Below are 13529 nucleotides of genomic sequence, written 5' to 3'. Positions count from 1 at the left end.
CAAGAATCTATCAATCGAACGATTTTCACAAATAAGAAAATTCACTTCCAACAAAGTAGCTAAGTTCAGTGTACAAATTCAACCGTTACACCCCCACGCCAGTAGGGGCAAGTGCCTCTGTTTTCAGGTGACCGATTGAAATCCTGTCCTGTGTCCTGACTTCCGTGTTCTGCGATTTACACCAAAGTCCTTCTGGATACACAACTTGGAATCCGTCTTCTTTCAGTGGCTTTCGTGTAAATGGACGCTCAAGATAATTTGTTTGAGCACAGGTATGGAGCCCTTAACGTTATAGTGCTAGTTCATTTTGTATGAGGATGTTATAACACACTTCCTGTTTCCAATATTCGCCATAAATTTGTTTCCTCACCACGACCAAACCGTTCGAGATATCAAAAATCCCCTGGCAATTTTTCATCCTCAATGTCTTGAGTTCATGCACACCGAGTTTCGTGGCGATTGTTTGAATCGTCTAGGAAGAGTATTTTAAATTCATTTGCATGTGTTTTTTAAACTACGCCAAATAGCCGACTTCCTGTTGGGCTGGGGTAAAAAGTCAGAGCATGAAGGATATATGAACCGGTGAGATCTATAAGTGTACCGAGTTTCATATTATTTCATGCAAGCGTGTTTGATTTATGGACCAAGTTTTCGGACCCCGTTCCAGGGGGCGCTGTCGAGCCCCCCTGCCACGCCCGGGTACCAGCTTCAGTCCGGCTCTAATGGCCGCGGGTTCTGACCCGTGTGCAAAGATTCAAGAGTTTTTGAGCATGTTAAGGCCCCCAAAAGTGGCAAAAACCTTGAAAAAAAATTTATTATAAAGAAGAAGAAGAAGAAGAAGAAGAAGAAGAAGAATAACAAAAAATCCTTAGAAGAACAATAGGGCTCTGCGCCCTTTCAGGGCTTGGGCCCTAATAACAAATAATCCGAAGAAAAACAATAGGGCCTTCGCCTTTTTAAGGCTTGGGCCCTAATAATAATACAGGCTAATAATAATGCGGGTGAAATGGTGGCTCAGTGTGCATTGTCTATGCTAAGTTTAATGGTTTCTCATGCGCACACGAAAGTCTGCATATGTGTTATTTTTGCAAAGATCGTTTAGTGGCTCTGTAATACGCTGCTAAGAACATCATGAGAAGAAACAAAACGCTTATAACCTGCATATTGATGCCGCAGCCAAGGCGACATCTAGTGTACACATCTATGGCCTATTGGAACGAAAGTGGCGAACTTCTGTCAACCTCATCTATAAGCAAGGACAAAAATGTAACAATTTATTTTAATTCTCTACTAAGCAATACATTAAAATGTAGCAAAATTAATAAGCGCTCCAATCATGAGCACATTGGATTATCTAAGATAATAAACTGAATGAATGTCAAGTGACCTTAATCTATATATATATATATATATATATATATGATGACGTTATAATTTGCATCAGATGACATTATTATTTCCTCAGACTAACATTACTGTACCCTCGACATTTTGATCAATTATCACATTAATAACCAGTAATTAGCAATTAACTGTATATATTTTGTATCTGTTCATTCGTTATACGTGTTATTACTCCTGTTGTTTTATTAATTCATTATTAGCCGGCTTTAAGTTTGTTCTTCATCGTCAGTTCGTCAAGTTGTAGGTAAGTATGAATTAAGCAGCCTTTTGACATCTTAAAGTTTATTATAAAGAATTATTATACATTAATATAACACACAGACACAAACCACAAACACCGTATTGAAACCTGTTGAAAAGAGATGGTATTCATCCCTCCTGGGATGGTGCTGCTCTTCTCTCTAGTAATTTGGCTCATAGTCTTAGAGCTCAACCATGACAATCTGGGGCTCAGGTCAGGAAGCAGACAGACTGGCTTAACCGACCGTCTGCTAGCGGCCTCACGTCACCAAGGTCAGATAAATCCCATCACATAGAGCCTCTTTCACCTAGATATCATCATATAGAGACTCTTTCACCTAGATATCATCACATAGAGACTCTTTCACCTAGATATCATCACATAGAGCCTCTTTCACCTAGATATCATCATATAGAGACTGTGTCTGTTCCCCGAACTTGGAAATCAAAAATACGTTCAAACCCATCTAAGGTTAAAAATTTAATTGATCTTCAACAAATAAAAAACAGATATAATACAAATGAGCAAATGATAAAGCTTGGGTTGCTGAATATTCGATCTCTTACTTCAAAAGCGCTAATAGTTAATGATATGATTACAGATTATAACCTAGATGTGCTGTGTTTAACAGAAACCTGGCTAAAACCAAACGATTACATTGCTTTAAATGAGTCAACCCCACAAGATTACGGTTATAAACATGAACCTCGTCTGAAACGCAAAGGAGGAGGTGTTGCTGTAATTTATAGTAATATTTTCAAAACCACTAAGAAATCTAGTTGTAAATATAATTCTTTTGAAGTGTTGGTGCTTAATGTAAAAATATATAGTGTAAACGATAAATCACGTTTGAAAATTCTGCTGGCTATTGTACACAGGCCACCAGGGCACCATACAGACTTTATCAAAGAATTTGCGGACTTTCTATCAGAATTAGTATTGGCTGCAGATAAAGTACTAATTGTTGGTGACTTTAATATACACATAGATAATGAAAAAGATGCATTGGGATTGGCATTTAAAGACATTATAAACTCAATTGGAGTTAGACAACACGTGTCAGGACCGACTCATTGTCGTAATCATACTCTAGATCTAATACTATCACATGGAATAGATGTTGATGCCGTTGAAATACTGCAGCAGAGCGATGACATCTCAGATCACTATCTAGTCTCGTGTAAATTACATTTAGCCAAGGCTGCAAAGCCGTCTCCGTGTTATAAATATGTTAGACCGATTACTTCTGCTACTAAAGATTGCTTTATCAATAATCTTCCTAATCAGTTTCATCATCTCAGCATCCCGGATAGCTTAGAAGAACTTGATATTGCAACAGAAACTTTTAACTCTCTCTTTTCCAGCACTTTAGACACAGTTGCTCCGCTGCGCTTAAAGAAGATTAAAGAACATAGTCCAACGCCGTGGCACGACGAGCACACTCAGGCCCTTAAGAGAGCAGCCAGAAAAATGGAGCGCAACTGGAAGAAAACAAAACTAGAGGTGTTTCGGATTTCATGGAAGGAGAGCTCGATTGCTTACAGAGAGGCTTTAAAAGCTGCTAGATCTGCTTATTTTTCAACCCTATTAGAAGAAAATAAACATAATCCTAGGTATTTATTTGAAACAGTGGCTAAACTAACGAAAAAGAAAGCTTCAAGCCCAGAAGCTTCCAAGAAACACAGCAGTAATGACTTTATGAACTTCTTCACTTATAAGATCGATAATATCAGGGACAAAATTATAACTATGCAACCGTCTAATACAGTATCGCATCAGGAAATGCATTGTAGTCTCCCTGAGGGAAAATTTGATTCATTCAATGCTATAGGAGAGGAAGAATTTTGCAAACTCGTCAAATCATCTAAATCGACAACGTGTATGTTAGACCCTATACCGACTAAGCTGCTGAAAGAGATGCTTCCAGATGTCATAGATCCTCTTCTTAATATCATTAATTCATCTTTGTCTCTAGGATACGTACCAAAAACCTTTAAGCTAGCTATGATTAAACCGCTTGTTAAAAAACAGCAACTTGATCCTACAATACTAGTCAATTACAGGCCGATCTCTAATCTGCCATTTCTGTCAAAGATATTAGAAAAAGCAGTGTCCTCACAACTGTGTTCCTTTCTTGAAAGAAATGATATCTGCGAGGATTTTCAGTCCGGATTTAGACCGTACCATAGTACCGAGACAGCTCTCGTTAGAGTCACAAATGATTTGCTCTTATCATCCGATCGTGGTTGTATCTCTCTATTAGTATTACTGGATCTTAGTGCTGCATTTGACACCATTGACCACAACATCCTTTTAAATAGACTCGAACATTATATTGGCATTAGTGGAATTGCACTAGCATGGTTTAAATCATACTTATCTGACCGTTATCAGTTTGTAGCAGTAAATGAAGAGATGTCTTATCAATCACAAGTTCAGTATGGCGTACCACAAGGCTCAGTACTAGGACCGCTGCTGTTCACTCTGTATATGCTACCATTAGGAGATATCATTAGGAAACATGGAATTAGCTTTCACTGTTATGCCGACGATACTCAGCTGTATATTTCTTCAAAACCTAACGAAACCTACCAATTCACAAAATTAACGGAATGCATAGCGGATATAAAAAATTGGATGACTAGTAATTTCCTACTACTAAATTCAGAAAAAAACAGAGATTCTAATTATTGGACAAAAAACTTCCACACGTAATAACCTAGAGTACTGTCTAACACTTGATGGCTGCTCTGTTAAGTCTTCGTCGTCGGTTAGGAACCTGGGTGTGCTCTTTGATACCAATCTTTCATTTGAAAGTCATGTGTCTAGTATCTGTAAAACCGCTTTCTTCCATCTTAAAAATATATCTAAATTACGTCATATGCTCTCAATGAATAATGCAGAACAATTAGTTCATGCGTTTATGACCTCAAGGCTAGATTATTGTAATGCTCTACTGGGTGGCTGCCCTGCACGCTTAATAAACAAACTACAGCTAGTTCAAAACGCAGCAGCTCGAGTTCTTATTAGAACCAGGAAGTATGACCATATTAGCCCCGTTCTGTCAACACTGCATTGGCTGCCTATTAAACATCGTATACATTTTAAAATATTGCTGATCACTTACAAAGCACTAAATGGTTTAGCTCCGCAGTACTTGAGCGAGCTCTTAACGCATTATAGTCCTTCACGTCTACTGCGATCTCAAAATTCCGGCCAGTTAATAATACCTAGACTATCAAAATCGACTGCTGGCGGTAGATCCTTTTCCTACTTAGCACCAAAACTTTGGAACAGTCTTCCTACCATTGTCCGGGAAGCAGACACACTCTGTCAGTTCAAATCTAGACTAAAAACACATCTCTTCGGCCTAGCATACACATAACACATTATAGACTTATATAATTAGGCTGCATAGTTTAGAACAGCCGGGACCGGGAACACTTCCCGTAAATCCTGATGTACTTGGTACATCATAAGAAGGATGGCGTCTACGCTAATATTAGTCTCTCTGTCTATCCCGAGGTTTACTGCTGTCCACCGGAACCAGGCCGTATCCAGATCTGATGAAGGACCAGCGCCAGGACACGACGACGACGCCGCTGACCTGAAGTGTCAACCAGTCTCTCCTCCTCTCCACTCCGACTTCAACCAACCGGAACTGGACAAATACTCTGATTCATTCTGAACTTCATACACTGTTCACTCATTGGCCAGAGGAGAACTGGCCCCCAACTGAGCCTGGGTTCTCCCAAGGTTTTTTCTCCATTCTGTCACCTGGTGGAGTTTTGGTTCCTTGCCGCTGTTGCCTTACCTTCTGGCTTGCTTAGTTGGGGACATTTAATATTCAACAATATTATAGATCTGCCTTAAAGGTGGATGATGATGAAATTGTTTTTTTTTTGTATTATTTTCATGTTATCACTGTGAAGCTGCTTTGATACAATCTGTATTGTAAAAAGCGCTATATAAATAAAGATGACTTGACTTGACTTGACCGTAACTAAAACAAATAGCGGAAAATATTTTGCGTTTTTTCCTTTCCTCACACAACAGCGGTGAGTGACGACAACACAGAGCGGGAAAAAAGCTGCTCTGATTGGTCTAGACCGGGGCGCCCAAACTCGGTCCTGGAAGGCCCTGTCCCGTACAGTTTAGCTCCAACCTGCCTCAACACACCCAATAAAAGCTCGATAAGCTGGTCCGGGTGTTTAATTGGGTTGGAGCGGATTTCTTCAGGACAAAGAATCTATTTAATTTATTTTAAAATTCAATTAAAATTTGGTATATTCAATTAAAAATAAAGGCAACCAGATATGTAAATATTCATAGGTCTGTGTACACGTCAGAGAATAAATGTACCTTTCAGGTGGATCTTTTGTCTGCGATTCCAGTGGAATGATTTGTATAATTTTACATTTTGTGTTATAGCAACTAAATGTGCAAATGTTTGTTTTATTTTGTTTTTATTTATTTAATAACACATTGTCTGATACGTCATCATCCTGTGCATGCTAAACTTATATCTAAATATTTAACAATTTTAAAGTAAATTAACATTGCTCTTAAGGGGGTCATCTTCCCACATCTTTCAACACATTACCCTAAATGTTTTTATATGAAACTTGGATTTCAAAAGACGCGAGCGCAACGGTCAAAACCAACAGAATATGGCGTTATTTTCCTGTCAAATGTCGAGAGCGCATTATTGTAGCGCGAAAGTACATTAATATAATGCGCGAGCGCGAATCTCTCTGCTCGCGCACGAAATATGATGCGCGAGCGCGAATATCTCTGCTCGCACGCGGAATATAATGTACCGAGCGCGAATCCCGCGCGCGCGCTCTCAGATATACGCTGCTCTTGTACGAATTTTCTCTGGGCTCGCTCAGAGAATATGCCTGCACTTAAAACCTGTTCAGTGCCATCGCGAATCTCTCCTCTTCGCTTAAAGTAAGCGTGTATGTGCTTAGACTGTGACCCGTGCGTTCGCGCATGCCTAAGTACTCTTCTCTTCCATTTCTTTCTCTTTGCTCTTGGCATAAACTGTCAAAACGGCAACAACCAATCATAAATAGGCTTCAACGGCTGACCAATGAAAACGCGACATCGTACATGGAATCTTATTGGTTGATATTGAACCGCACATGGAATAAGTTAAATCAAGACGAGCCGAGATGGATCCGCCGAATCGACGAGTTTTATTTGTTTTGATGTTAAATATGTCAAATGTATCTTAGAAATGTCTGGGAAGAGGGCGATTGGATTATTTTACATAAAATTATATTTATAAAGGTATATGAAGATAGTTAATACGTGTTTCCCGAAACGTTCTTATTTAAGTATAACTTTATAACATTTTACTAACATTCGTTAGTAAGGTTGGTCTGGACCACTCTTAGCTATAGGATACCTTATCACTGTGATAGGCTATATACGAATATAATTCTGAAGCTGTAGGCTAACACACCCAGTGTTCAATTAGGATTATGGCAAAGAATAAATTATGCAAAGATTCACTGCTAAATTCAAATGTGCTTTTGCACTGAACCAGAGACAAAGGCGCTCAACTCTTGTCATATTTCATACACATATCTATTTTTTTCTATTCTACTAGTAGTAGCTACGTGGTGGTGGGGTACTTACGTTAGTTACTTACTGTCACGGTGTGGGTTTTGTTCCTTGTTGTCTGTCATGTGATTCCCTGTTTGCCATGTGTCTTGTTAATTGTCTGATCATTGTTCCCATGTGTTTCTGATTAGCCACGCCCCCTTGTTATCTTGTTTAGCTTGTTTGTCTATGTATTTATACCTCTGTGTTTCAGTTGTTGGTTGTCGGTCGATGTTTGCTGTAGCTTGTAGATGTTTCCTGTTCCTTTCCTGAGTTTCCTGTTCTGTTGTTTATTAAAATAAAGTAGTGCGTGCACGTGGATTCTCTCCCTGACGGAGACACACAATTTGTGCTGCTGGATTCATCTTGTGGTCGGTCGATCTGTTTATATGTTACGTTGTATTGAGTGTTACCCATCTGCCTGTACCAGTTTTTGTGTAAATTTATTATTAGTAAAAGTTTGAATTGGAGCTTTGTGCCTCTGCCTGTCTTCATCCGCACCATACCCGTGACAGAAGGACCGAACAAGACAGCATGGATTTTCCAGCCGTCCAGATCCTTCTCCTTTCCCAGGAGGATCAGTTTCTCGAGGCCCACACACAGAGGTATTTGGACTTGGTACCTTTGGTACATTATGATGATAGCAGCCTCTGTGTGTTCTTCCGGGCAGGCCTCAAGATGGGCCTCGGGAGAACTTTGCTGCCTATGTGGAGTGGGTATTGTGGAATAACGGATCATCCTTCACCGTCGATGATGCCACCAGCCCCACTCCAACTCCAGAGCTTCCTTCGCCGCTGGTCCCGTCCAGCCCAGAGCTTCCTTCGCCGCTGGTCCCGTCCAGCCCAGAGCTTCCTTCGCCGCTGGTCCCGTCCAGCCCAGAGCTTCCTTCGCCGCTGGTCCCGTCCAGCCCAGAGCTTCCTTCGCCGCTGGTCCCGTCCAGCCCAGAGCTTCCTTCGCCGCTGGTCCCGTCCAGCCCAGAGCTTCCTTCGCCGCTGGTCCCGTCCAGCCCAGAGCTTCCTTCGCCGCTGGTCCCGTCCAGCCCAGAGCTTCCTTCGCCGCTGGTCCCGTCCAGCCCAGAGCTTCCTTCGCCGCTGGTCCCGTCCAGCCCAGTGCCTTCACCACTGGTTCCGTCCAGCCCTGCCGAGCCTACGCTCCACGTCAGCCCTGCCGAGCCTACGCTCCACGTCAGCCCTGCCGAGCCTACGCTCCACGTCAGCCCTGCCGAGCCTACGCTCCACGTCAGCCCTGCCGAGCCTACGCTCCACGTCAGCCCTGCCGAGCCTACGCTCCACGTCAGCCCTGCCGAGCCTACGCTCCACGTCAGCCCTGCCGAGCCTACGCTCCACGTCAGCCCTGCCGAGCCTACGCTCCACGTCAGCCCTGCCGAGCCTACGCTCCACGTCAGCCCTGCCGAGCCTACGCTCCACGTCAGCCCTGCCGAGCCTACGCTCCACGTCAGCCCTGCCGAGCCTACGCTCCACGTCAGCCCTGCCGAGCCTACGCTCCACGTCAGCCCTGCCGAGCCTACGCTCCACGTCAGCCCTGCCGATCCAGAGACGCGTCTCGTCAGTCCTGCCGATCCAGAGACGCTTCACGTCAGTCCTGCCGATCCAGAGACGCTTCACGTCAGTCCTGCCGATCCAGAGACGCTTCACGTCACGTCTGCCGAGCCTGAGCTTCACGTCACGTCTGCCGAGCCTGAGCTTCACGTCACGTCTGCCGAGCCTGAGCTTCACGTCACGTCACGTCTGCCGAGCCTGAGCTTCACGTCACGTCTGCCGAGCCTGAGCTTCACGTCACGTCTGCCGAGCCTGAGCTTCACGTCACGTCTGCCGAGCCTCACCCCACGTCTGACGAGCCTGAGCCTCACGTCACGTCTGACGAGCCTGAGCCTCACGTCACGTCTGCCGAGCCAGAGCTTCACGTCAAGATGGCCGCCGCCGAGCCAGAGCTTCACGTCAAGATGGCCGCCGCCGCCGAGCCAGAGCTTCACGTCAAGATGGCCGCCACCGAGCCAGAGCTTCACGTCAAGATGGCCGCCGCTACGCCTGTTCCTGAGCCGGTGTCTGTCGCAGTTCCTGAGCCGGTGTCTGTCGCAGTTCCTGAGCCGGTGTCTGTCGCAGTTCCTGAGCCGGTGTCTGTCGCAGTTCCTGAGCCGGTGTCTGTCGCAGTTCCTGAGCCGGTGTCTGTCGCAGTTCCTGAGCCGGTGTCTGTCGCAGTTCCTGAGCCGGTGTCTGTCGCAGTTCCTGAGCCGGTGTCTGTCGCAGTTCCTGAGCCGGTGTCTGTCGCAGTTCCTGAGCCGGTGTCTGTCGCAGTTCCTGAGCCGGTGTCTGTCGCAGTTCCTGAGCCGGTGTCTGTCGCAGTTCCTGAGCCGGTGTCTGTCGCAGTTCCTGAGCCGGTGTCTGTCGCAGTTCCTGAGCCGGTTGCTGTCGCTGAGCTGGGTTCTGTTCCTGTGCCGTGGTCGCCCGAGTGGTCGTCTCTGCCGTGGCCGCCCGAGGGGTCTTCACCGCCGGGGCCGCCCGAGGGTCCTGCTCCGCCCTGGCCGCCCGAGGGTCCTGCTCCGCCCTGGCCGCTTCCCGAGGGTCCTGCTCCGCCCTGGCCGCTTCCCGAGGGTCCTGCTCCGCCCTGGCCGCTTCCCGAGGGTCCTGCTCCGCCCTGGCCGCCCGAGGGTCCTGCTCCGCCCTGGCCGCCCGAGGGTCCTGCTCCGCCCTGGCCGCCCGAGGGTCCTGCTCCGCCCTGGCCGCCCGAGGGTCCTGCTCCGCCCTGGCCGCCCGAGGGTCCTGCTCCGCCCTGGCCGCCCGAGGGTCCTGCTCCGCCCTGGCCTCTTGCACAGCCTGCTCCGCTCTGGCCGTCTGTCCAGCCTCAAGCTTCACCCTCCATCCCTCCCCCGAGTCCGCCTCCGCTTCACCGCCCACCTGAACTTTCATCTTTTTTTTTTTTTTTGTCTTCGTTTTTTTTTTTTTTTTTGTCCCTTATGGGCGTCAGGAGCCGCCCATAGGGGAGGGGCTATGTCACGGTGTGGGTTTTGTTCCTTGTTGTCTGTCATGTGATTCCCTGTTTGCCATGTGTCTTGTTAATTGTCTGATCATTGTTCCCATGTGTTTCTGATTAGCCACGCCCCCTTGTTATCTTGTTTAGCTTGTTTGTCTATGTATTTATACCTCTGTGTTTCAGTTGTTGGTGGTCGGTCGATCTGTTACGCTCAGGCATAGATGAAGCGGAGAGAGAATCCACGTGCACGCACTACTTTATTTTAATAAACAACAGAACAGGAAACTCAGGAAAGGAACAGGAAACATCTACAAGCTACAGCAAACACAAACATCGACCGACAACCAACAACTGAAACACAGAGGTTAACACGACAATTAACAAGACACATGGCAAACAGGGAATCACATGACAGACAACAAGGAACAAAACCCACACCGTGACACTTACATTCTTATATGTATAAATATATTCCTTTGTGTTCAACAGATCAAAGAAATGCATACAGGTTTGAAACTACTTGAGTGGGAGTAAATTATGACTTTAATCATTTTAATTATGGGTTTAATTTTCGTTTTTCCCTTTAAGCAACAATAAGGTATAGTTCGGGCAACACGTCTAGAAAAGGTATCTTCATATACCTTTAGAGTCTTATCTTAGATTCCCCCCAAATATTTGTTCAGATTTTAATTTAGCAGTTGATCTCGCTACGTAGCCTACTTAATGGTTAATAACTGGTGTGATTGCACGAGACAATGTGTTAATTATCAGACGTAAAATATTATTTTTGCCTTTTGGAATCGGCTTTCAAATCTATTTGGCTCAAAAATCTCACTTTCAATGGGCATGGCACCTGTAGTGTGAACAATGTGGTTGACAGTCTAGGTCATTTATATGTAAAATAATCCAATCGCCCTCTTCCCAGACATTTCTAAGATACATTTGACATATTTAACATTAAAACAAATAAAACTCGTCGATTCGGCGGATCCATCTCGGCTCGTCTTGATTTAACTTATTCCATGTGCGGTTCAATATCAACCAATAAGATTCCATGTACGATGTCGCGTTTTCATTGGTCAGCCGTTGAAGCCTATTTATGATTGGTTGTTGCCGTTTTGACAGTTTATGCCAAGAGCAAAGAGAAAGAAATGGAAGAGAAGAGTACTTAGGCATGCGCGAACGCACGGGTCACAGTCTAAGCACATACACGCTTACTTTAAGCGAAGAGGAGAGATTCGCGATGGCACTGAACAGGTTTTAAGTGCAGGCATATTCTCTGAGCGAGCCCAGAGAAAATTCTTACAAGAGCAGCGTATATCTGAGAGCGCGCGCGCGGGATTCGCGCTCGGTACATTATATTCCGCGCGCGAGCAGAGATATTCGCGCTCGCGCATCATATTTCGTGCGCGAGCAGAGAGATTCGCGCTCGCGCATTATATTAATGTACTTTCGCGCTACAATAATGCGCTCTCGACATTTGACAGGAAAATAACGCCATAACAGAACTGTTGAAAAGCAGCGCACTGGCATGACAAAACACGTTCTTTGACACTTTTTCAAGACTTTCTTCACAGACAACAGAAGTAAGTGTTATCATAACTGCCTTTAAATTTGAACATTCACATTCAGACAAGCTAATCAAAATTGTATCTGAAAAGTTTGCCTTTAGTAGCTAGCCTATTGTTCATTAATGACTGTCAAGATGACATTAGTCAAAAGTAGGCCTAGCCTATTGTTCAATGACGTGTTCACATGGTTTTAAAACATTAATTTAAAGTTTTTGTTTAAACAATAGCTCAGATATTTATTTATTTTATTTTTTACATTTTTGCCTAAATAATTGTGTAATTTTTAGTCACTGGCATGTTGCTTTTCATAACCTACAGTTCTGTCATTTTGTTTTACCTCTGGATTAGCAGTTGAAATGTGGAAGTTCCCGCGGACTCGTTACGCGGACTGTAACGGCTCAGAGGCGAGCGAGGAGACGGAGATTGCTGTGAACATCGGTGGTGTCAAGTACATTCTCTACGGGGACGTGCTGAACCGATATCCCGAGACGCGTTTGGCTGAGCTGGTGAACCGAGCCACGGATTCCACACGAGAAGACCTTTCTGCTCTCTGCGATGACTTCGACGACTTAAAGCGAGAGTTTTATTTCGATAGAGACCCAGCGGCTTTTAAATGCATCCTAGAGCTGTATTATTACCAGAGAAAGATTCAAATAAAGCGAGGAATCTGTCCCATTCACTTCAAGAGAGAGATGGACTTTTGGGGAATCGACGTGAAACATCTAGATGGACTCTGTAAAAGCAATTTAGATGAGACGGAAACTAAGTTGGTGCAAATAGCAGAGAAGGTCAAGGTCCTTCTGAACGCCCAGAAAGAGGATGTGACGGTCACTAGAGGCCAGAGGTTCCAAGCGTCGCTGCGGAACCTAATTGGGAAACCAAAGTCATCTTTAGCAGCGCGCGTAATCGGAATTGTGTCGGTCACGTTTATCCTGCTCTCCACTGTGACCATGTGTGTGAGCACCATGCCGGAGCTCCAAGTGCAAGATGCCGAGGGTAACCTGGTGGAACACCCGATCTTTGACTCCATCGAGAAGACTTGCATCAGCTGGTTTACGGTGAAATATATTTTGCGATTCGTGGCCTCTTCCAAGAAATTATGTTTTATGAGTTCCTTCATGAACATAATAGACTTTCTAACCATCATGCCTTTTTACTTGATGTTGATTCTGGATACTGCCAAGTTGGAGCAGGGACATGTTCAGTGGGCAGCGCGAGTGTTGCGCGTCACGCGCATTGCGTTGCGCGTCATGCGTATTGCGCGCGTCTTCAAACTTGCGCATCATTCATCGGGTCTGCGAACTATCGCAATAGCGCTTAAAAGCAGCATAAAAGAGCTGAGTCAGCTTTTCGTATCCATGAGCGTGGTGATTTTCCTGTTCTCGGCGTTGGAATACACAATAGAGGAGAGCCACCCGGAATCTATGTTCACCAGCATCCCACAGTCCTTCTGGTGGGCCGCAAGTTCCATGTCCACAGTGGGTTATGGAGACATGTACCCTAGAACCATACTAGGCAAGTGTAGCGCCGTTGTCAGTGTTGTGTGTGGCATCTTAGCTATTACATTGGCACTTCAACGGATCATAAAGGCTTTCGGCGAGATTTACAAGAATCAACGTGAACTTGACACCATTGCTAAGCGAGAGATAGAATTCACAAAGTTACGCACGAAGTATGAAGCGCAGGGGTGTCAGGAGGCTGGACACATCTAA

General features: G+C 44.9%; 1 protein-coding gene across 1 annotated transcript; it reads left to right on the top strand.

Annotated features, from left to right (window-relative positions):
• Positions 1 to 12160: 12160 nt before the first annotated feature.
• LOC306988806 (voltage-gated potassium channel regulatory subunit KCNF1-like) lies at positions 12161 to 13529 on the top strand (the record flags this gene model as incomplete). Its single annotated transcript, XM_079593954.1, has 1 exon — positions 12161 to 13529. Exon 1 carries the CDS (start codon positions 12174 to 12176, stop codon positions 13527 to 13529), a length of 1356 nt encoding a protein of 451 aa, XP_079450080.1. The 5' UTR covers positions 12161 to 12173.

This window comes from Phoxinus phoxinus (assembly GCF_949152265.1).
Source record: "Phoxinus phoxinus genome assembly, chromosome: 20".
NCBI classification, from domain to species: Eukaryota; Metazoa; Chordata; class Actinopteri; order Cypriniformes; family Leuciscidae; genus Phoxinus; species Phoxinus phoxinus.
Note: the sequence above shows the minus strand (reverse complement) of the source record. Positions and strands in the feature narration are given on the sequence as shown.